The sequence below is a fragment of the Scomber japonicus genome, chromosome 17 (assembly GCF_027409825.1).
Source record: "Scomber japonicus isolate fScoJap1 chromosome 17, fScoJap1.pri, whole genome shotgun sequence".
NCBI lineage: Eukaryota > Metazoa > Chordata > Actinopteri > Scombriformes > Scombridae > Scomber > Scomber japonicus.
The window spans coordinates 21,098,294-21,122,539 of NC_070594.1; the positions used below are offsets into that span (position 1 = coordinate 21,098,294).

At 40.1% G+C, this 24,246-nt stretch overlaps 3 protein-coding genes across 6 annotated transcripts; 2 read left to right on the plus strand and 1 right to left on the minus strand.

Moving 5' to 3' along the window:
- Window positions 1-253: 253 nt before the first annotated feature.
- rbm25b (RNA binding motif protein 25b) lies at window positions 254-12,391 on the plus strand. Of its 4 annotated transcripts, XM_053336573.1 has the most exons (19): window positions 254-382; window positions 876-976; window positions 1,310-1,348; window positions 1,749-1,963; window positions 2,278-2,335; window positions 2,607-2,767; window positions 2,889-3,077; window positions 3,171-3,254; window positions 4,109-4,132; window positions 5,897-6,168; window positions 6,670-6,787; window positions 7,205-7,294; window positions 7,544-7,617; window positions 7,915-8,065; window positions 8,303-8,714; window positions 9,546-9,841; window positions 10,029-10,127; window positions 10,226-10,273; window positions 10,675-12,391. In XM_053336573.1, exons 2-19 carry the CDS (start codon window positions 898-900, stop codon window positions 10,765-10,767), a joined length of 2,502 nt encoding a protein of 833 aa, XP_053192548.1. In that variant the 5' UTR covers window positions 254-382; window positions 876-897; the 3' UTR covers window positions 10,768-12,391. The 4 variants fall into 4 exon arrangements, with proteins under 4 accessions (XP_053192548.1, XP_053192549.1, XP_053192550.1 ...); XM_053336574.1 differs by lacking the exon at window positions 4,109-4,132; XM_053336575.1 differs by lacking the exon at window positions 1,310-1,348.
- Window positions 12,392-13,074: 683 nt separating this feature from the next.
- On the minus strand, window positions 13,075-20,412 carry eif2s1b (eukaryotic translation initiation factor 2, subunit 1 alpha b). The gene is made up of 8 exons (XM_053336441.1): window positions 20,270-20,412; window positions 17,970-18,212; window positions 17,214-17,293; window positions 16,848-16,999; window positions 16,612-16,718; window positions 16,393-16,490; window positions 15,240-15,383; window positions 13,075-13,720 (listed from the first exon to the last, which is right to left on the minus strand). The coding sequence occupies exons 2-8, from the start codon at window positions 18,208-18,210 to the stop codon at window positions 13,595-13,597; spliced, it is 948 nt and encodes a 315-aa protein (XP_053192416.1). The 5' UTR covers window positions 18,211-18,212; window positions 20,270-20,412; the 3' UTR covers window positions 13,075-13,594.
- Window positions 20,413-20,492: 80 nt separating this feature from the next.
- On the plus strand, window positions 20,493-24,084 carry atp6v1d (ATPase H+ transporting V1 subunit D). Its single transcript, XM_053336442.1, has 9 exons — window positions 20,493-20,696; window positions 21,505-21,622; window positions 22,011-22,090; window positions 22,174-22,241; window positions 22,331-22,375; window positions 22,458-22,561; window positions 23,033-23,099; window positions 23,202-23,280; window positions 23,394-24,084. The coding sequence occupies exons 1-9, from the start codon at window positions 20,656-20,658 to the stop codon at window positions 23,536-23,538; spliced, it is 747 nt and encodes a 248-aa protein (XP_053192417.1). The 5' UTR covers window positions 20,493-20,655; the 3' UTR covers window positions 23,539-24,084.
- The last annotated feature ends 162 nt before the right edge of the window (window positions 24,085-24,246 follow it).

The window sequence follows — 24,246 nt, forward strand, 5'->3', positions numbered from 1 at the left end:
TTAGTTGTTCCCGGCGCCTGCTCTAAATAAAGGTTTGAAAGTGAAACTGAAACCTTGAAATTGAAGCACTTTTTGGAGGAACTCTTTCAAATCACGCATAACACAATACAATATGAATTTATAGGTATTTTAATTTATGCTTTCATTGTAAGACATGACGCAATAACATATTTTCTAGCTCCGTGCCTGTTTTTTTTGTCCTCGACACATAAAACGAGCACGCTGGTGACATGCTACGTAAAGCGTTTGCGTCACTGTTTTCGAAGGCCTGTGACGTGACTAGCCAGCGTGCTAATCCAACAGTCGGACCGTTAGGCCGATTTTCCTAATTTATCAACTCTTGATAGCTGTTTTTATCCATTTAAACGCCACCTGAATCGGGGTACGTATATACGGACACATTCCCATTTATTCTGAACTCCTATCTAGCCTCTGAAGTGAGTTCCAGCTGTAGCTAGTGTTAGCTTAGCTTAATTTAGCTGTGCCGGGTACGGTAGCGCGCATTATGCTAGCTTTAGCTAACCAGGCAAATAGTTGTTGTTTTGGTAACGGTGATTAGTGTGAAGAAAATTAGCGACAACCTAATATAATACGACATAACAAAGTAACAGTACACCAATTTGATTACAATAAGGCAGTGAATTTTATCCCAATAAGCGAAGCTAACTTAAATTAGCATTACAGCTTGTTAGCAAAAGTCACAAATCGATATCATGGCGATGTTTTCAGCTGCCCTCTTTACGACAAGTGGGTGACACTTGCATGTGTTCCAATGTCATTTTAAAGTTATACTATACGAAACACTTAAATAAACTGTGATTGAGTCACATCTTGAATAAATAGACAGCTAATGTGTGTCACTGTTTCTCAATCAGGTCGGTCAGACTCGGACCCAGGATGTCATTCCCACCTCATTTAAACCGGCCACTGTTGCCTCCTCCTGGGATGCCCCCTCAGTTTGCTGGCTTCCCCACAGGTAAGCACACAGGCTTTCATTATTTTAGTGTTGGACATGTTGCTTTTCTAACATCAGTGGTGAAAGGTAACTAAGAAATCGAGTATTTCCATTTGATTACTTCATACTACCACTCACTCAATGGATGATGGAATAAGCTGTTAAATTACAATGCATTGTTAAAGATGAAACAGTGGTTTCCAACCAGCCAACCTTGTCACGTTTCATTTTAATAAATGTTCAAACGGTCCAATATTTAACCAAAAATCCAAGAATAGAAGACAGTTCCAAAAACTGAAAACAGATATGTGTAACAGAACTTTGTTTTTTCTTCTTTCCTCTCTCAATGATCAGCCGACATCTGGCGACCCTCTGGAGGGGCCCTACAATTAGGTCGGAAACCACTGAACTAAACTGTATATAAAGTAGTTGAAACTAGCTCCACCTCCAGCAGCTACAACAGCAACATGCTGCTTAGACATTGATGCTTCAATATTAAAAATATAATGATGTCATATAAAGTATCAGTCACCAGGATGAAATGTGTATCTTTTTACATTAATACTCAAACTACATTTTTCTGCTAATACTTGTGTTCTTTTACTTAAGTTGGATTTTTCATGCAGGACTTTTACGCTAAAACCTCTTCCAGCGCTGATTAGCCCCTAGGTTTTTATGTTTGCAGAATCAAATCATGAGCAATCTATATTGTTGGAAGAACAATCCATATGTATTATCCATCTACTTTCAAGCTGTTTAATGGCAGACTGTATTTTTCCTTTGGCTGTTACAGGAACTCCAATGATCCCAGTTCACATGGGTATCATGACTCCTACGCCCACAGTAATGGTGTCTTCGCTGCCAGTGCTTAGTAAGCCTGCAATGCCGAGGAAGGACATTGTTGCTGTGCGAGCCAAAGACAATGATGACAGTGGCCCCACCACCACAGTGTTTGTGGGGAACATTTCAGAGAAAGCTTCAGACATGCTGATCAGACAGCTGCTGGCGGTAAGAGACAGAGGAAGATTATACCATGGTTATATAAATATAATATACTACAAATCACTCAGTTTGGTAGAATGTGTTGTCAAGATCATGTGTTCTAGTGCACTGGATTTCTCTAAAATCACAGAGTTGATTCAGTCTTTTTTCAAGTAGTCAAATCCACAACCATTGCATTTGATTTCTAATAGATGCTTATGGATCCTTTGAGCAATATCAATCAAATAACAGTTATCCTAATTGTGAATTCTGCACTGTGCCTTTATAATAAATCCATTTCCACTAGACCTGAACTCTTTTCCATTTTGTTCTTGATGTAGAAATGTGGAATTGTCCTAAGCTGGAAGAGAGTCCAGGGAGCCTCTGGCAAGCTTCAAGGTAAATCACATCCATCCATGATTACTGAAGCTGATCAGCTGTTTCACTGTAGCAATGACTGTATTTTTACTACAGAAGATAAACCAGCTATAGTGTGTGTATATATATATATATATAATTTAGTTACTGTCAGCTGTCACCTTGACTGCCCCTCAAGCTGCATGCCTAGCCTCTGCTAAGCTTTACAGGGGCAAATAGTTTTTTGTAGTAAGAGAAGAAAATATTTATTAACTTGCCTTTTATATTTATTTCCATATTTGTCTGTTGGCAGCCTTTGGGTTTTGCGAGTACAAGGAACCAGAGTCCACATTGCGAGCCTTGAGGCTGCTTCACGAACTGCAGATTGGAGAAAAAAATCTGCTGGTGAAGGTGGATGCCAAGACGAAAGCACAACTCGACGAGTGGAAGGCTAAGAAGAGGACTGAAAATGGGGTATGAATCTGTTTTGGGGAATAACTGGCTGTTTATAAGTTTGCTAAGTGTGTCTATCAGCCTCTGTCCATTCCAACCTCACAGATAAGCTGTGACTTTTTTCCCCCCTCTTTTTTGGCAGAAAGGGAAGGCTGAAGATGGAGGAGGAGATGATGAGGAAGAAGTTCTCGACGAGGAAACTCAGAAGAAGGATCAGATTATCAAAGGTGCCATCGATGGATTAATGCGGGAATATGCTGCAGAGCTCAATGCGCCTTCACAGGACGAGGATTCCCAGCGACGAAAGAGAAAAAAGGATAAAAAAGAAGAGGTATACCAACCTTCATTAATTCTTGTCCAACTTGCTCCATCTTCCATTGCCTTGTTTCAACCTGAGATTGACTTTTCCTTCCTTTCTTCATAGGATGACATAAACACTATTGATATAGAAGAAGACAAGAGAGACCTGATTTCCAGAGAGATTAGTAAATTTCGTGACACTCACAAGGTAAAGTGGCTTCTTTTATCTCCTTATTGACATTACAGGTTTTGGACAGCAGCTGCTCACATAGTTCACTCCTATAGCTTGCACATTTAGCAGTAACTGACACATTTACCAAGCTTTGCTCGATCTCAATAACATGCATACTGAGCTACAAATTGGCAGTCCTTAAAAATTTACACCACCAAACATTTTAATTCGCCCCATATTATATGAAATGTTTCATATTCAGTGTTCAAACACCACAAACAGGCAGACAGCTGTTATTTTTGTCACCTTTTCTCAGGCCTGATTTGACACCTGTGACCACTGTAGTGAAACTATCTAGGTGTGACCATTATAGATCCATTCTTCATTCATCACACAAAAATGCATGGAGACAATGTAAAGTTACTTAAAAAGCTAATCTATTCATTAAACCCCACCATTATGATAGTGATCATATGGTGACTAAAGCAAGATGAATCTCAGAGCTTTGGAAAAAGTTGCGAGGATAGGATGTAAGTATCAGCCTTCATTTACTTAATACATATACTGGGCGCCCCCCTCTTGAGGACTTGCATAGGGGCAACTGCACTGCACTTTGGTGCATGTTAGGCCGGGCTTACAATGATCTTTACTCAACCAACAAGTCGACACTACTAATGTCCTTCCTAACATTATGATCCTTAATTTGTGATGTTACTGACACTGCCCGGAAACACCAGAGAGTCAGTGAACCTGTGCGAGTCCTCCATAAATGATGGTCTGTCTTAATGGTGTTCATGTTGAAGCACAGAGACTCTTGTCAATAACCACTGCAATAATCTTGGCTGTAGCCTCTATTATGCTAATGCGGGGGGGCGCCCTCTCCACAGCAGCACACTGATCTGAAGACTGGCAAGGTACGTGCTCTCTGTATGTATTGTTGTGAGTTTCCCTCTTCCATCTCTCACTTTCCACCAGTCTAAAGACTCTTCTCTGCCTCATTTTCCCCCATTTAAACAAGAGTTAGTCAGTGAGTCTGTGTGTGTATATATATTTTTTAAGACTACACACAATTAAACTCTAGATCAAGTCCTGCAATCACTTCAAAGGTTTAACCAAAAAGTAGAAAGAGAAGTATAAATTCTTATAATATTATTTGTTGTAAAAAAAAAAAAAAAGTACTTTTTTTAAAGTAATAATTACTATTATTCTGAAAATTATACCAAAATAAGTGCTTTACAAAAAATCCAACCAACCATATAGAAATCAGAATAAATAATTTTGTGCTCAGATCAGTGCAGTCGGTATATGTTTAACAAGCCCTGGCAGATATTGTACAGAGGTAAGTGAAATAAACTGAAATTTTAAAAAGCTAAATTTTACACCTGTCATGAAGTCAATAAATCAGATTGGCTCTTAAGTCAAGGTGTCTACATTTAAAAAAAAAAAAAAATGTAACCATAGGCAAAATATCTAACATCTCTTGTCTCTCATGTCACAAGTTTCCTTCTTGAGTTGCATTACATTCAAGGCTTTTAACTTGTGGCCTGTTTTCAGGCTGAAGATCAGCTGACGGTTTGTACCAACTTATGATTGTATTGACACAAATTTCATGTGATTTACATTCATTAGAGTAAACCTGTCAGTTTAACGTAGTGGCCATTGCTCATTGTGAGAGCACAAAGACCTCTAAACAGATTTGAGCAGTGTTTCATTTCACTGTATTCAGTCCTCTCATTCCTAGTCAGGAATGAGAGGACTGAATTGTTTTAACTATAAATGTTGCCAAAATGCCCTCAAAGCCTTGTGTGTAATGCCCATAAAGGCAGAGTTGTGGTGCGTGTGTCTTGAGTAATGAGTCGTGAAGAACTGCTGAAGACTTCTGCAGGGGTAAGACCGCTTCTACAATTTCATTTATCTGTGCAGAAATGTAACTGATGTTCATTATGCTCATTTCTTGTTGTAGCACTTTACCGAATGCCATTGTACTCATTCAAGTAAAGGTTATTGTTGATGATGATGATAATGATGATGATGATTATGATGATGATGCTTAAGCAAGACAGAATCCCATAACGATTTTCCCTTGTATACCGTGTGACCTGCTTTCCTCCCAGGCCTAACTTAAAAGGCTTGTAGGGGCAGCGAAGGGCTGAGTCCATAGTTCAACACCTGTAAGTCACAAACAACTAGTTCAACAAAAGACTGACGCCTGTTTTTCTGTTTTTGTTTTCCTTGTACTGAGAGGAGGACTCTTAAAGAGAGAAAAAGCATTGTCTTTTGCAGCGCCTTTTTCTCGTTATGAATGCCTCAAGTTGAACATGCTTCACAGATCTTTTTGACCATTAAAGTGGTTTCCAGCTCCCTCCTCAATAAGCTTTAGCTTTACTGCAAGTGTGACGCAAAACACTTAGGTGAATGATGAGGCTGTCTCTCTGCGAGGGAGAGCCTTTTTAATGTTTCCAGGTCTTCTTAGTTTGAGTTTTAGGACTTTAGCGTTTCTTACAAGCTTTGCACTGACTAGCAGAAGGCATGTTACCATATAAAAGCTCTTAGTCTATCCTCCAAAAATCTGGAAACCACTTGATCTGTGCACAGTAGCAAATTGACTGCAAAGACTCACTTTGCTTCTCGACCACGTGAGGCGATCGGCTGAACCCCGTCTGTGTTTTGCTCTGCAGAAACTGGAAGAGGAGAAGGACAAACGGGAGAAAGAGCGGCTGGAATTTGAGCGGGAAAGGCGGGAGCGGGAAAAAGAGCGGGAGCGGGAAAGAGAGCGGCGGGACCGCGAGAGGGAGAAGGAACGGGAGAGGGAACGGGAAAGGGAAAGGGAACGAGAGCGAGAGAGAGACCGCGACAAAGACCGCGACCGCCGGACCAGAGACAGAGACCGAGACAGAGACTGGGACAGGGACAGAAGCCGGGACAGGAGCCCCGAGCGCAGCCGATCCAGGTAAGAAAGAAAAAGACATAAGAGTTGAGAGATAAATACTTTCATGTTACAACAAACTGATTTTCAAAGGACAGCTCTTCAATGCGGGACTGTAAAAAATAAAAACGTGACACACAATCAAGAACCGACTTAATTTTTCACAACATGGTATGCTGAGCTCTCCCTGGTGATTAAAGCCCCAACACATCCATCCTGTCAACCTCGTCGTCTGATTCTAACATTATTTCATCAGTCCATCTGCCTCACAAGGTTAGACGGGAATAGACAGATGATTCATCCAATCACCTGCCAAGTATTTTTTTGTGTATGCCTTTTTCCCGAACAGTTCTCAAGGACGACTTCTCAGATGGTTCTGTGTAACAAATCATCTGGTGCGTCAGGTTAATACAGACCACACTTGTGTGTACGATTTTAAAACTTGGCATGTATTGTGTATTTGTTCCAAATCAGATTAATATGTAATGTATTCCTTACTTTTCTCTTTTTCTTTTTTTATTGAAGGGAGGTGAGTCGAGATCGTGACAGAGAAAAGAAGCGAGACCAAGAGGACGAAGAGGAGGCGTATGAACGCAGGAAACTAGAGAGGAAACTCCGAGACAAAGAAGCAGCCTATCAGGAGGTAGGAAAGACAGTGGAAAGGTTACCTGCAGGGTTACAGACTGGTGTGTGTGGGTGTGGGTGTGGGTGTGGGTGGGTGGACAGTGTCCGGCTCACTATATGAAGGATCATAGCTTCTAAATTCTAAATGACTAAATTATGAGAATAACGATCATAAAAATGTAAATGTATACCTCCTAAAAGAGGAGGGTAGCAGTAAGAAATACATTAGGTTATTTTTTTTACACCAGGCTGATATATTGTGGCCTTCATCAGTGGTTGGAGTTTGCTCACTAAGAGATTTTCTTTGTTCAAAAAAAGAAATCTATCATTTTCCTGGGTCTGTTATTTCTTTTCTATACATCATGTGTAAATAATTGTCTTACCTTGATGGGTGATATAAGATACATTCGCTGACCTTGAACTCTTTTGATTACAGCGCCTAAAAAACTGGGAGCTCAGGGAGAGGAAGAAAGCACGGGATTATGCCAAAGAGGGTGAGAGGGAAGACGAACGCCGGCGAGAGATGGTGAGAGGACTTGATGGACCATTGATGTTTAAAGAGACTTGAGTTGACAAACTTTTAAAACCACCAATTTCAGTGACTCTACTAGAGTGTATGTGAGCTGCAAGTTGAACTAGGATGTAGTAGTCCTTGACGGGCACTTCACCTGTAAATGTTCCTCTTACTGCGATGATGTCATGAATACATTTAGTCAGAAATTTGTGAGCAGCAAGCGATTTTTCATCCTGAAGAAATGAATGCCTCTGTCTTCAGGTAAAAGAGGGCAAACGGCTGAAAGAGTTTCTTGAAGATTATGATGATGACAGAGATGACCCCAAGTACTACAGGTAAGCAGAATAAATAAATATGCTCCAGCGCTGTCATTAATAAAGTTAAGCGGACTGTCAGTGAAAAATAAACAAACTTTTTAACAGCTTGAATTAACAGAAGTGTTATGTTTGTTGTATCAATTAAATTCAGCATTATTTCATTGCTCTGAGTGATGTATCCTAACCATGTGGCAGCTGTGAGAAGAAGACAAGAGTAAAATGCTGTGTGACCCAGATCTGACTTGTAACAGCAGATGCAATACTGCAGCTACTGCCATTGTTCTGAAGGCTGTTATTTTCCAATGTGACCTCTAGGGGCAGTGCGCTGCAGAAGCGTCTCAGAGACCGAGAGAAGGAGATGGAGGCGGACGAGCGTGACAGGAAGAGAGAGAAGGAGGAGCTGGAGGAGATCAGACAGAGGCTGTTAGACGAGGGACACCCAGACCCAGACGCAGAGCTGCGCAGGGTGCGTTTGTCAAGCAGAGTGTGTGTGTGTGTGTGTGTGTGTGTGTGTGTGTGTGTGTTTGCCAGCATCTGTTTGTAGTATGTGAGCATGCTATGTGTTGTCTTTGTGAAGGTCACTTTAGCATCTGATTCTCTCTGCATCAGTGGTGTCCACATTTCATTGTCTGTTGACCTTCTTTTCTGTGCATCACCGTGACTGCGTGTTAATCATCCACATATTTGCCTCTTATTGGTCCAGATGGAGGAGGAAGAGGCGGAGCGTCTGAGACAACCTCCCATCATCCAAGAGCCAGAGCCCGAGGAGGAACGGGCGCGCCACAGGAGTTCACGAGATCACCGGGACCGCCGAGGAGAACAGGAAAGAGCAGAACCCCGCCACCGCCACGCCCCCTCAGACGACGAGGTGGAGGAAGGCGAGGATGAAGACTTCGACAACGACGAAGATAACCCAAACGCAAAACCGTGCCTCAAGCCCACAATGCGGCCCATCACAGCAGCGCCGTCCGTGTCGTCGGCCAGCGGCAACGTATCCCCCAACACGCCCGGAAACGAGTCGCCAGTCGGCATCATCATCCCCCACGAGAACTCGCCACCTGAAGCACTGCCTCAGGAGGAGAACCGGCCCAAGATCGGCCTCAGCCTCAAACTGGGTGAGTCAGGGAGAGAAGCGTTGCACTCAAGTAGCCGAGAGCCATAAAAAAACTCCTGTGATCATCGTTTTTAGATCCATTACGGTTTTCTTCCTCATATCAAGATTTTGCTGACGGTGAGAGTTTGAGGCCCAATGCCACAATAACTGTAAATGTTTTAGATGTTGGTCACTCATTTATAAGACGCCTTTTTTTTCTTATCTTCAGCAACCATACACTTGGGTGGTAACTAGAATTAAAGCAACCCACGCAGCGTCATCCTAAACTATGTCTCAGTGCATCTGCTGCCTCACTCGGTCACAAGCAGACTACAGATTTATTTCAGTTGATTTAAAGTCCACAAACCATCCTTTATGATTTTGTTCTGTCACGTAGAATCCAAAATGTATCTCTCAAATTTTCCTCCGTTTTACACTAACAAAGAGCAGCAATAACCTCGTTTACTGGTTGGACAATAGATCGGAGTATATTTAAAAATACATTTGATCAGAACATCACAGATTTATAATGCAGTTTTCTCCCATGCTAGTCCAAATTTCAAATGTGGCAGCCCATAAACATACATGAAAAATAAATGATCATCACAAAATACCTGCAACATATTACATATTAAAGACTCCTCAAATCTTACTGTAATTGTATCTGAGGGTGAATCATTCATTTAAAGATTCAAGGACAGTTTACTCATCTTTCATTAAAATTGACCTTCATATGAAAAAGGGAATGAAGACAGTGACCGTTCTAGTTGGATATAGTTAATGTTAGATGTAGTGCAGGCACACAGATCCAAGCCACAGCCCCATAAATCCATTAACTTCCTGTCCTCTCCAGGTGCCACAGGAAGCCCCAGTCAACCCAATGTAGGCAAGAGGAAGAAGCTGCCCGTGGACAGCGTCTTCAACAAGTTTGATGACGAGGAGGCGGACGAGCAGCCACGCAAGAGGAAGCTGGTGCCCCTGGATTACGACGACGACAAGAGCCCGGGAGTGGACGGGGCCGTGCTCAGTAACATAAAGGGAGCCAACAGCGAGGAGAAACGCAAACACATCAAGAGCCTGATAGAGAAGATTCCCACAGCGAAACCAGATCTGTTCTCCTACCCGCTGGACTGGTCTATGGTGGACACGGTGAGGAGAGGAGGAAGTAGATGTTGTCTTTTACAACACTGACCTTTTGAGAGTAGTTGCAGCAGGGTGACATGGTTGGATAGAAAATATTTGCATAGAAGAATACAGTAAAGTGATTAATTCACTTCTGTCAGAAACTGTAGCATGACTCACTGCTAAAACACATCTTATATCTCTTCTCTCGTAGACGTTAATGGAACGACGCGTCCGTCCCTGGATCAATAAAAAGATCATTGAGTACATCGGAGAGGAAGAGCCGACGTTAGTGGACTTTGTCTGCTCCAAGGTATTGATCATGTGACGTCCACACATTTGCCTGCAATCATACTCTGAGAGGAAGTAAAACGTGAATTGTTTCTTATGTTTTTGTCTTTGTGTTCTCAGGTGATGGCTCACGGTACACCACAGGGTATTTTGGATGATGTTGCTATGGTGAGTAATGTAATAGATTAATAAGCTGTCTTAATGTTTTATTTTCTAAGCTGACGATTTCATCTAATTCAAATAAGGACAATATCAAATAAACTGGAAGATTGGTCAGTTAGTTGATAAACAAAAAATGATTTGCTCATTCCGGCCTCACTAATGCTGATCTTCCTTTTTATTTATTAGTAAGTTGAATATCTTCAGGTTTTGAACTGATGCTCTGATAAAATAAGCTATTTGAATTTCACTTTTGGAAAATTACAGTTCTAGATTGTGTTGATGTAGATGCACATTTAATGACTTTATCAGGCTATAACAAAGTGAAGAATGCCTACACACTGAATAGATGATCAACTCAAAACACTGTAATTGTACTAAATAAAGCTCTTTCTTTTTCTCCTCCTCAGGTTCTTGATGAAGAAGCTGAAGTCTTTATAGTGAAGATGTGGAGGTTGCTCATTTACGAAACAGAGGCCAAGAAGATTGGACTGGTGAAATAAGCAAAACAACCACTAAAATGAAGATCAACCGTTTTTTTTTTGTTTTTTTTTCATATTGTGTACAATAGTGTAGTGTAATTATGTCACCCCAAACAAAGCGACTTGTAAACGCTCATTCTTACATTTGCACCAGTTGTTCAGGTCATTTCTGTTGTTCTCTCAACATACTCAGGCCACATTCACCTCCCCTCTCTGTCAGGTGCTGACTGTGTCTGTGTGCTTTAGTGTATATGCAGTACGTCACTATTTGACTAAGATGAAATAATTCTGACGGGACGCTGCTGACAGACACCCAGGACCATTACTGTGTTACAAGATAAGGTCTCTCTGTCTTCTACTTTTACTTCTGTACATGCAAACTTGTTTTTTTTTGTTGTGGGAATTCAGTTTACCAGTTTCATGAACATTTCTTTCAAATCTTTAAGGGAGATTGAAGTTTGTTTGTCCCCCCCCCCCCCCAAATCTGGACCCTAGTTTCCTTTCCATTTTCATTTTGTGTTTGTAAGTGACAAACAGGGACAAAATGTGTTTGGAATTGGACCAGTACTGCGTGAGATTGCTTCAGCCAGCAGCCTAATGTCTGACAATGAAAGTAAACACAGGAACCAGCTGACTGTTAGCAGCATTGCAGCTAACTTGGCTATGGTACTGCATCCAGAGAAGTTTGCAAGTGTCCAAATTACAGAGATAAAATGAGTAGATCCAAACTGAACTAACGCTGGACGATAAAGACTTCCATACTGTAATTCCTCAGTCGCATGTTGAAATCACTTTTTTTTTTCTTACCGTGTTGAGCTGAGTTTTTGATCTAGCCGGCCATGCTCTTTTTCTTCCAGTTGGTTTTGTGGAGATAGAACAGTCTCCACAATGACAATGTTGATAAACGCTGTAAATCCACTTGCAGTATTTACACAGCTGGGATTACTCTCATCCGTGGACATTTGTAGGCTTTCAGTATCCGGCAGCAACAGGTCCCACTCTGTAGAAAAGATTTTCCTCTTTTCCGTTACTTTACACCACAATGCTGCTGTGTTTACTGTCATTGTCAGACTTACAATAACTTGAGCCTGTCAGTGGCAAAAACGAGCACTTTTTAGTAGACAAACTTTGAAGGATGTCAGTACTGGACCTGTTCCAAGAATTTGACCCCAAATCACAAGAAAGCAGAAGCCAGGTTGAAACATACAGGAATTCCCCTTTTTTAAAAAGGTGTGAAAATGTAAGTTGGTTAACTGGACAGAGATTTTAGAAAATGCAGAACTACAACCAGGATGTGATTTTTTTTTTTTTACAGTTACTTATTCAGGGTTTTGGACACAACTCAAGTTAACAGATTCTCCATTTTTTTTCTGATCACATTCCTGATAAACGTGTTGGCATGTTCTCATCATCAGGCCATCTCATAATGCACCTTGTGGTCATTTGAAACGTGTCGACTGACAAAACCCACAGAATATCTCGGGTGGCGACATCCCTGCAGCTATAAAAAGCACACACACGTCATAACCACTATATAGGAAAATGAGCTGAGAACAGTGGGGGAAATAAAGATTTGCAGCTGTGAAGATGCTCTCCATTTGTTTTGTATTGGTGAAACATTTGAATAAAATTGATTTTTATACATCTTTGTGAACCAGCATTTGATTTCCTCCCAATTCAGTGTTATTAGATTTAATTGCAGTCATAATCTGGGTTGAATAATGTGTGAATTTGACAATGTATGACTGTTTTCAATAGGTTGGAAATTATTTAAATGTATGTTGGCTTATGAAAATCTAAAAAGGTTCACAAATTTTAAAATCAGCCTTAAAAGAACAGTAAATTACCCAAATGAACACTGAAACAGGTTTTGCTTGCTGTAACAATTGTTACCTCTTGTTTGTGTGGACAATTAAGATCGCTTCACAAAGTACTCAGAATGTAAGTGATGAGACAAAATTCTCAACTTCTGAAGCCTCATATGCTTCAGATGAACTTTTAAATGTCTTAGTCAAATTAAGTGTATATATTCCACAGTTAGTCTTTTATAAAACAGTCTCTCTTTGTAACTTCATGGACAGTACTTTCCTATTAGGAAACTATAGAGGAAGGATGGATAAAAAACAAGGGGGTTTTAGATTTTGTTTCCCCACTTAGACTGAAAGCATACCATCTTTTAATGGCCAGTATGAACAGGCATGATTACACTGCAAAACATTTAATTAAATAAAAAAAAAAAAAAACTATTCTTTGACCTGTCTTACTAGGTAATCACTTCTCACTAATTCCACAAGTGTTGTTTGTTTAATATCAGCTGACAAAGACGCATTGAGATCAAAACTTCCAGAACTTTATTGATGCCATGTGAGCTGAACAAGCGCAAATCTTGCCAATAAAAACCCTTAAACTGGAAGAGAAACAGCACATAAAGTCACCACTGACTGGTGTTTAAACAGACGAGCCTACGCACGTTTCCCCTTTAAATCACTCACATCCAGCCAGAGATGAAGTGCCATGGATACTGAAGACACTGGGCTCTTAAGCAAGAGGTAAGTGAAGGCCACTGCTTGTAAACAGCTGCTGATGTTTTAGCGTTATGTATTCAAATTGGGGTACTTAAAAATAGAAACTATATTGATGTGTAATTTGTAATTTAAGCTTCCTGGAAGAAGACAGCTTTTTGTTGGACTGTCTTCTCAGACAAACCGGGACGTTTGCCAATGAACTATTGACGTCAGTTAATGTTTGCAATGTGAAAGTTATCATCTGTTGGACTGACTGCGGCCAGATCTGTCCACATTTTCTCCTGTGATGTTGTTCCCCCACCAGCATTCCCCCCGAGGACCGGCTAGTCCTCCGCTTTGGCCTCCATCTCCTCGGCGTCGTCGTCTCCGTCCACCTCTGCGTTCTCCCTCTCTAGCCTCTCCAGCTGCCGGGCAAGCTCTGTCTCATCCGTGTCTGTCACCACCTTGGGCTGGAGGGGGAAGAGTTTATGGGTTAATTATGTGTACTCATTTCATCGCTGCTGTAAACTACGACTACGAGTGTTAGGACCAATTCTGGAGGAAGAAATGTAATCTGAGACCAAATCAAGAAATATGTTTTTGATATAACATTAATTATTATGAGAAAAGCTCATGGTTTAATGGATAAGGTGCCAACACTGTGAGAAATAGTGTTATACTTGGAGAAAAGGATGTTTTATACACCGTACCCTGAACCTCATTGATGCCATCTATCAGTTCTCTCAGATTTATGATAGGTGACAGTTTTAGGACCCATCATTGTATCCTCTATGAGAAAGTGGGGAGGACATCACTCACCACTCGAAGGCAACAACACCGTCTTTTTTATTTATAAAGCCATCCTTAATAAGCTACAAGTTAGACACATTTTTATCCTGAGAACATTTTAAGATTGTGTTGGATGATATTTTATGTAATCAATGCTTCGGTTTTCCTTAATATGTCCGTTTTGTTTCTGTTTAATGAACTTTATTACTGTCTTTTTCTTTGTTTTTCTGTATTGTGTAAGTGATTTGTCTTGTGTTTATGTTGTTTTGGTTTAAGATTGTTGGTTTTACACTTTTGTTATATGACTTGTTCTGGTTGTGTATTTGCAGGGCACCATTCTTAATGAGATTAACTGATTTTCTCCTGAGTAAATAAAGATCATCTATCAAAAGGTTATATCTGAAGAATATAACATGATTCTCTTGTGTAACATCTTAAGAGATAAAACTTAATACTGCAAGAATATGTCTTTCCCTTCATGTTGTTATCTCAATACTGTTACTGTTTTCTCACTATTTTTGGATGAGAAACTTTATACTCCGTGTAGCAAAGTGACCTTTTATTTTATTTGATGTACATCTCAGTGGTATTCACCAGCAACTAGAGAATTCACTTCAGAGCAGCTTTCTGAATATGAAACAACTGTATATGAACATCTGTAAAGCTCGTTTCATCTATTAGTTGCCAACTATTGCATAAATAACAGACTATTTTGATCATCCATTCAGTCATTTGTAAAGTAGGTAAAAAAGGGCAAATTCTCTGAGTCCAGTTTTTAGAATGTGAATATCTCCTGGTTTCTTTTGTCTTCTACAACTGAATATGTTTGGCTTGTGAACTTGCAGGCACAAAACGAGACATTGAGGATGTCGTCCTGGGCCTGAGGGAACCTCCCCCATCGATATAATTCAGTTTTATAAACCAAATTTATAAACCAAACTAATTGATTAGTTGAGAAAATAATCATCAGATGAATTGATAATGAAAATTAGTCGCAGCCCTAAACCTGAAGACATAACTATTACATTCTTTTCCTTGAGTGAACTTCTCACTGTACACACTAACACTACTGATCTCACTACAGATTTTGCATGACATTATACATTTCAATAATCTGTATGTGAAAAATGAACGCACAAACATATTAATTACATTTTCACTTCACTTCCGGGGCTGCACAAAGAAACTAAAGTAGCTCACCTCCATCTGGATGTTAAAGACGCCCCTCTTCTCCTCGATCTTCTCCTTGATAGCAGCCATGGCCTGGTTGAGGACAGACAGACCCTCGGTACGCTCCAGAGTGGTCGTTGTCATCACGTAGCGTGGAGGAGCGATCAGGTTGATCTGCAGAGGACACAAACACATCAGCTTTTATTTACAGCTGCTACAGAAATCAAGCTTTCTCAAGTGTTTACTAAATCAGAGACTAGTTTTAATACCACATAACATTCAATTTAACGGCTTTTCCACTGTCTTAACAGTCAAAGAATGACAGCAAAGCAGAAGGGACAATAAGGCCTATAATTATTTATGAAGTACTTGAATTTATTGTCAGCACTTCCCAGCTGTATAGAACTATTATTCCTGGTAATATAATGAATCAATTAACATGATCTGGACTGGGACAAGTAGCAGAAAACTGATGTTTGGACTAACCAATTATAAAAGAATTCATTCAAGTTTTTTTCTATTTGACACTATTGATGCTTTCATACACATCCATTGTGAGTGGATGAGCTTCATAGCTGCTGTATTTAGCAGCAGTGATAGGACTGATGATGTAGACTGAAACAGGATTAAACAGCTTCCTGCAGCAAAATCCACTGTGGCACCAGCCTCATTAGTAGTTTATAGATGTACAACATCTCCTGACAACCGGCACTCACAGGTCAGCATCTAAATGCTTCACTTTGAAATTAGAGAATGGGCGGTCCTTCATATTGGGGTGGTCACATGTAGTTCACTATGGAGGAAAATGGGGGAGGGGCAGAGCATCATTTACAGTAAGGTATGTCCTTGACAAAATATAAGGGGTGTAGGTTTGCTGTTCAAGCAGCTACCGTCCATTTTAGAATCCCCCAGACTTCAGTAAGCGGAGGTCACTGATTGTCTGATATCTTAAGACCCACAACCACATATTCAAAAAATCTGACTAAAATATTTAAGATATTAATATGAAATGTGTAACTTTTAAAATACCTTTTAAAGGCTTTTTTGCAGAACAAATACTTTCAAGATTTCTCAAGACAAGCAGAAACCCTAGAAATGTACATTACTTACACAAAAACAGACACAACAAAAGCAGAACAGTGGACCTAAATTTCAAATAAAATAAAAATGAGGATAATGTTACCTTGATGGGCATGGCCTCTGTAGAGCAGCCGAGTCCGGCCCTCAGAGCTTCCTTCACTGCATCAATCCCCTCATACCCGTAGCATGCCACTTCAATGTCTGCAGGTGGGACGGGAAGAGGATGAGTGGGAATTGTAGTTTTGAACGCATGTAGTCCAGCAGTTGTGTGATCATGATACAGTTAAAATAAATACTGTTACAAATCACAGTGAAGCCTCACCTGCTCTGATCTTGACAGCCTGTGGAGTGAGTCGCCTGTTGATGTTATCGATCAGCACGTTCCTCTCTTCTTCTGTTAAGTCCAGGCCATCCAGAATGGCGGGGTCTCTGCAGGAGGGGAAGGGGGGGGGGGGGGGGGGGGTTGTTCATTAACATTTCATCTCTTCAGATAAAATATCTGTTGCCTATGTTCTTTGGCTCTCTCTCTGACACGCGCTACATGAAAGAAGCACTTACGATACAGCCTGTTTGAAGACATCATAAGCTCCGTATCCTGGCCGCTTGTACTTCTCATCAAAGACCCAGGCGGTGCGCTGGTACAAGCTCTCTAGCTGCTCGTCTTTACTGTAGTCCAGCACCTCTGCCACGTGCCGCAGGATGCTGTACACCTGCACACATACACACACACACCAACACAAACCAATCAGCCCAGTACAAACACTGATGCAAAGCTCAGATACATGGTAATAGACATAGGCTGCTGCAGCAAAAGAGGATTGTAGTTTTTTTTGTTTCTGTCAAATTATTTTCCATAATACAATATTTACAGGCTTTCACAAAAAAACAAAAACTATAAAAACATCTGGACACACTTTGACTTACAGTTTTAGATTTGGTGAATTTATCTTCACACTTGATGGCCTCCTCTGGTGAAACTCTTCTTTTTGATAAATCAATATATCCTGGACAGAAAGACAGGAAGACAATACAGTTAGACCATTTAAAGAAAGGATTCTCTCTCAGAGGACAGAATTTGAAATCCAGTGGACAACGTTGCAGACGGCTTTAAAGTGATGTGCGAGTGGCTTCTAACAAGATTGAGGCTGAGATGATTAACTAGCTCCTCACTATACAGTTAATTATTCAATTCCTACTAAAATGGTCAGTTTAATTGCTTGCTTTTCTTGCATTTCTTTATTATTACCAACAATAAAACCCCATAACAATACTCATTGTTTTGGTCAAACTAAACAGTTTCAAGACATTTTAGAGTAAATTATTATTGCGCATATCTAAAAAAAAAAAAAGATTATTATGTATGATAATGTCATTACTATCAGCCCTAAACAATATAATGACTTCACACTTTTATGCTATATTAGAAAAAATGGCATTCTAACTAATGGTTGATAACTTCAAAAAGGTAAGGGATGAATTTTGCTGCCTATCATGAAAAGATCTATTTCATCAGTATATTCATGAAAGTTTCACTTTTTACTGTGGCTAGATCATAATGTCTATACCACCAGCACGTTGACATTGGCAGCTCTGCCCTGTGTAAAACTACAGATACGGGCTAACGTCCCATACCCACTACTCTTCATCTCTATCGGTTAGTTCACGTCAGCCTGAGCCTACCTTTCTCTTTGTCTACTCGGATGACGACCACACACTCGTTGCGGCCTATGCGGATGAGCTTGTTGATGGAGCGGATACGTCGACGTGACAACTCGCTGAGGAGGATCATGCCCTCGATGTTGTTGTACTCCAGGAGGCTGACGTAGGCGCCCATCTCGGCGATGGACCTCACGTTCACCATCACAACATCCTCCACCTCCGGAAACCGGTGCTGGTAGAATCGACAGCTGAGACCCGGCATCGCTGTGAGGACACAAACAAAGAGAAACACCTTAAGTAGGAGTAGTCAAGTTTAATTTCTTCTGTGGTTCTCAAGCTTTGTAAAGTCAGCAATAACAACACTGGTGATGTCAGCAGGGGTTACACCTTATCTAGAGCTTGAAAACTACAATAATAACACTCCCAATGTATACGTGATGGATTACAGGTCAATTAAAGAGAAAAAAACTCACACTTAAAAGAAAAATTACATTTCCTTTTCTGTTCTCAATCTTTTACAAATGAATGGCGTAAGAATCTTTCCAATTAGAATAACCTTAAAGAGAAGATGTGTTTAACTCCTTACACTTTATATCCACAGTGATGAGGGGTCACTAGTAGACATTCATTTTAATTATTTAACAGCTAAAAAGCTTGTAAACCACTGAATCCAGAGACAACCCCTGGAGCTGCTCCATAGATAGAGAACAATGAACCAACTGCTGGGACACAATGACAGCAGCTATGGTGACTTTACTGAGATACAGGCAGCTTTTCATGCCCATTGAGTCCTGAACTAAAAGAAACCTTGTTTGGATGTGACATGTTTAGGGCTGCAAATAATGATTATTTTTGTTATTATATATTTATATCTGGTGATTATTTTTTCAATTAATGGCTTCATTTATAAAATCATCAGAAAACAGAGAAGAACTCTCGCAATATGCTACAATAAAACCTGAAGAGCAGCAAAATATTGTATTCGAAACGCCACAAACACCAAATGATTGGCATTATTGCTGAAAACAGATTCACTTAAATGTCACCACATCCCATCATCATTAAATGACTTCCAGCATACAGCAAGGTATCATTTTATTAGGCTCACTTAGCTAAAACTAATACCGTCTAATACAACAACACAGCTATATATCCAACCTTAATGAAGGTAACAGAGTCTAGTTTCTGTTGATTCATATTTATTAGAATTTTAATAAGTTATATGTTATTAAAGGACATGTTCACAATTTTTCAGTCTGTCTTAAAACAGCAGTCAGGTGTCCATATGAACAATAAAAAGGTTTTCTTCACTATAATCATTCTTCCTGTTTATACTTTCAATGTAAGTGATGAGGGCCAAAAATCCATTTTGTGCAAAAACACATTTATAAGTTGACATGAAGCTTATATGAATCTTCAGCAGTCGGAGTTAGTCATATCAGGTGGATATCTGCCACATATACAGTCTCTTTTGTGTTTCTCTCTCGCTTTGGAAGTATAATAACAAAAAAGGGACTTTTTAAAGAGACTGTAATGATCTACTTGACTTGACTCATTTGGACAGGTGAAGCTTCATATTAACTTAAGATCAATTTTAAATATATATTTGCACAGAGGGACGCTTGTGGATTTTGGCCCCCATCACTTACAATTTAAGTACATTATGAACGGACCTTCCAGAGACATTACAGCAATAAAAACCTATTTCTACGTTCATTTAGGGACCTGACTGTTATTGTGGGACAGACTTGAAAAATTGCAAACCTGCCCTTTAGGTTATTGAGAGACGTTACCAATATGCAGCCTAATCTCACCGATATAAAAGGGGTGGAAAATGTTGTTTTTTTTAAAATGCTTTAAATATTAACTTAAAATATATTGCTAATTGAGTCTCTGGTTTGTTAAGCACTATAAAAAGGAGTCAAATCATCTGACTCAGCCTAGAAATGGATGCCACAGTACCAGCAGGGAGATGACGTTGTATTATGTGAAGTTGTAGCTTTATTTCTCATTTTTAGCAGTGAATGGATGATGCAATGTAGACAAATGAGAAGATGTACAAATTAGGGGCAAAAACAGACGTCAACAAAAATGAACGATAAGCCATTTAAATCAATTACAACATAAATACAAATACCTCAACAAATACAACAACACATGGAGTTTAATTAAAAGATAAAACAGTGACTTTGATACCGTTAGCTTCCCCAGCTAATAACCCGGCTCCCAGCTCACATGCGGCACATGCACTGCTACAGAGGCTAGCTCGTTAGCCGCTCCCGGGCTAAATATCCCCTGTACTGAATAAAAATAAAACTCACCTGTGTCATATGGTTACAGAACAGTACACGCGGATTTTATGCGCTGGAAGTGCTTAAATTCCGGTTGTTTTCTTTGGGGGGTCTTTTTTAATGAAGTGAAGACCTCAGGCCCCGCTGGCTGCTAATTTTTCGACCCGGAAAAAGATCGTCACTACCCGCGCATGCGCAGAGCGGCGGTGGATCCCCGGTCACATGACCAGTAAGGCCAGCTGATCATCACGCAGAGAGACAGAGAAGATCACGAAACATCGGCTCTCTCTACGCTGCTAATCCTGCACGAAGAACAACGTTTATCTATATTATATGCACATTAGAGTCAAATATAACGTTTTAAGTATTTATTTGAGTTAACAGAAGATCGTTATCATCGACCAAACGGCAATAAGATGTCTGGAAAAGACAGGATCGACGTTTTCCCCTCCAGAATGTAAGCAGCTTGTTTGGTAGCCAGGTGCTAAAACCTTGTAGCTTCTTAGCCAGCTATTAAAATTATGTTTTGCTGGCTTATTGTCTCTCAGATTGACGATTTCTTCCTCTAAATATGCATATGTCACATTGTCAGCTCTGTACTGTGATCTAAAGCTAATTTTAGTTTATATCAGTGCCAGGTTGCTGTTTAAAAGAGGAAGAGTCCTTCTGTTGTCATGTGATGCTTTCTAAGATGATCCAAGTGTGAGCTGTCAGTCTGGCATTGTGTCTGAAACGTACTGAAAGTATAACATTTGACTTTGACATTGTGTAACTTCAGTATTTAATGATTAGTGAAGTTCAGAAACCTTTGTGTGTGACAGAGACGTTTTAATACTAGACATTGGTTGTTTTTGACTTGTACATGGATATAGTTGCATCCAGCTGATAAACCAAGCCTCTGGTTGCATATATCACTTCCAAACAGGAGTAAAAGTATCCCAGGAGGTACTTATGCAGTTGTCAAAGGGCACATGAAAAGATTGTGGAGTATCTGAGTTATCAATAGTATGGAAAATCTGATTTGATAATATACATACACACAATTCCTTGTAGTCATCACTTCTTTCAAAGGGTCAAGATGAAGAGGTGCTACAGACCTTATTGGCTTATTATTGGCAGGATTACCACAAAAATAGAGCAAGACCACTCGAGTTTTTCTCACACACATACATAATCGCTATTTGAATCAGGTGTACTTATAATGTAGTTGACAGTTTGAAATAAAGCAATTGAAACTGTGTGTGTGTGTTTGTTTTGTTTTGCAGGGCTCAGACCATCATGAAGGCTCGGCTGAAAGGAGCGGAGACCGGCCGCAACCTGCTCAAGAAGAAATCTGACGCCCTCTCCATGCGATTCCGTCAAATCCTTCGCAAAATTATTGAAGTCAGTTGAAGTTTTTGTCATATAATAAAAACCATGTAATCTTCAGAGAAGTTCCCATTCAACTTTATGGTCATTTTAGAGGATGTAGTTTGTGTTTCTGCTCAATTGCATTGCGTCATAGTGAAAGGTGTTTCTAATATTTATTCTACCCTCATTAATAGATAAGAAGATCTATTAGAAACACCTCTCAGTACAATGCAATACAATTCAACAAAACTACAAACTGCAGTTTAAAAGTGAATAAAAACGGATCATTATAACATTCATGGAGGTGGTATTTATTGCATTTATTGTATTGAACTGCATTAGTCTGGGTTTGATGTATCTAATAAACTGGTAACTGAGTGTATTTTTACATCAGTCTGAATAGTTTCCTTTGTTTCTTTAGACTAAGACTAATATGGGAGAGGTGATGCGAGAAGCGGCTTTCTCTTTGGCTGAAGCTAAATTCGCAGCTGGAGACTTCAGGTAATAATCAGTGCAAGGTTATCTTATGTGGCACAGTCTAGATGCCTCTGCAATTCCTCTGTAATGTGTAATTCTGTCCGCAGCACGACTGTAATCCAGAATGTCAACAAAGCCCAAGTGAAGGTCAGAGCCAAGAGAGATAACGTGGCAGGTCAGCTTCAAAAATGCCCATCTTCTCACTTTTATCATCAATGTCATCACCGTCAAAGTTCTTACATGTGCAATGTTTTGCTCTCCCAGGTGTCACCCTTCCAGTTTTTGAACACTACCAAGAAGGCGGAGACAGTAAGTAATAAATAATCATTAAAAAATGACTTTTTGTGACTGGTTAATAGTGGAGAGTTCTCACCTTCTTTGTGTTTGTCAGGTTATGAGCTGACTGGTCTGGCCAGAGGAGGAGAGCAGCTCTCCAGGTTGAAGAGGAACTATGGTAGAGCTGTGGAGCTGCTGGTGGAGTTGGCCTCCTTACAGGTAGGGGGTGCTGTTCTAGATACATCAAGGTTAAAGGATTCATTCTTAGTCATTTCTGGGTCATTTCTTTGGTGGAAAAATATGACTGATTGAAAAAGGTTGATGCTAAATTGGATCAGTCAGAGAGATGATTTGCAAAACCTTTGCAAGATTTGCACGTGTCCCTAACCCTGACCATGGCCTGAGGTAAATGGTGTATTGGATGGAGGGCTGAATGGATGGAGGGCTGAATGGATAAACTTTCATAAGTGCAGTTAGGGTTAGGTTTAAATTTAAAGTTAGGGTTGGATTAAGATTAGTGTACAAATCTCATGAGTTTTGTAAATCGTCCCTCTAGCCCATCCAACCTAGCACTAGTCTTGGCCTAACCCAACCCCAGCCCTAACCATAATGCACTCATAAGACTTGGTCCCACTGACTGATCCAACCTCGTGTTTATTGATTAAAAATGTGTTTTTTTTCTGTCTGCAGACATCTTTTGTCACTCTGGATGAAGCCATCAAGATTACCAACCGGCGTGTGAATGCTATTGAGCATGGTAAAATCACATTTTATATCAAATTGTAGCTTTTTTTTCTTTCAATAATTTATACGAAGAAGTATCATTGTAGCTCATCTGATTTTTTTGTGCACCTTTCAGTGATCATCCCCCGGATTGATCGCACCCTCACCTACATCATCACAGAGCTGGATGAGAGAGAACGAGAGGAGTTCTATAGGTAAAGCAAGTCTAATAAATCCCAATTTTCAAATAAAATGTTTCTGTGATTAGGAATGCAACAGTATCTTAACTACCTAATCTCCTTTTCTATATATTTTCCTCTTCCTCCAGGCTGAAGAAAATCCAAGAGAAGAAGAAGCAACTCAGGGAAAGGACAGAGCTTGAGATCGCCGCCCGCTTGGCTAAGCTGGGTCCAATCGCAGAGCCCGCCAATATGCTGACAGAGGAGACGGATGAAGACCTGCTGTTCGAGTGATGTGCACCTCCGGCACCCTTCAACCTATTTATTTTGTGCCTCTCAGGCCATGTCTGTGTCCTCTCATGCAAGTGATGGAAGTTGTTTTTTGTGTACTTGTCTGTGATGATTTGTATTATCGTCTTTTGGTGCTGGAAGGTACTGGCGTGTCTCCAGATTTGTCACTGTACAAAACCAGAGTGTCACCGCACTTGGCTGTTCCCAACAAGGGAGTAAAAATAATCTAAATAATCTAAAGAGAATATAATGTATGTTAACACATGGGTTTCTGCGAGTTAAATTTAAAGACGCATTCCGTGTGATTGAGTTGTATATATTTCAGTTTCTTCACCACATTTAGAGCCATGTGCATGCTGTAAAGCTTAAGGAAGTTGTAGATTTCAAAGAGTGTCTGTGTCGCTGCTGACCTCATATCTTGAGGTTGTTGTTACCTCATTTGAGGATGTTTACCATTGCACCAGAACACCCTAATGTGACCCTGCTGTAAAATGTGGTGTGTGAGTCAACAAAGCCCAACAATTCATCCCAATTAAAGTATTCTCAATATTCAAACATTACCTTGATGTTGTTGCTAAAGTTTGCTACAAGGCAGAAGCTTTTCAGTTCTGTACATGGGGGGGGGGGGGGGGGGGGGTGTTTAAGGTGGGTGAGGAATGGGGGCCATTTTGCACCAGAATGTGATATTTAACACATTATTTTTAGTTTAGT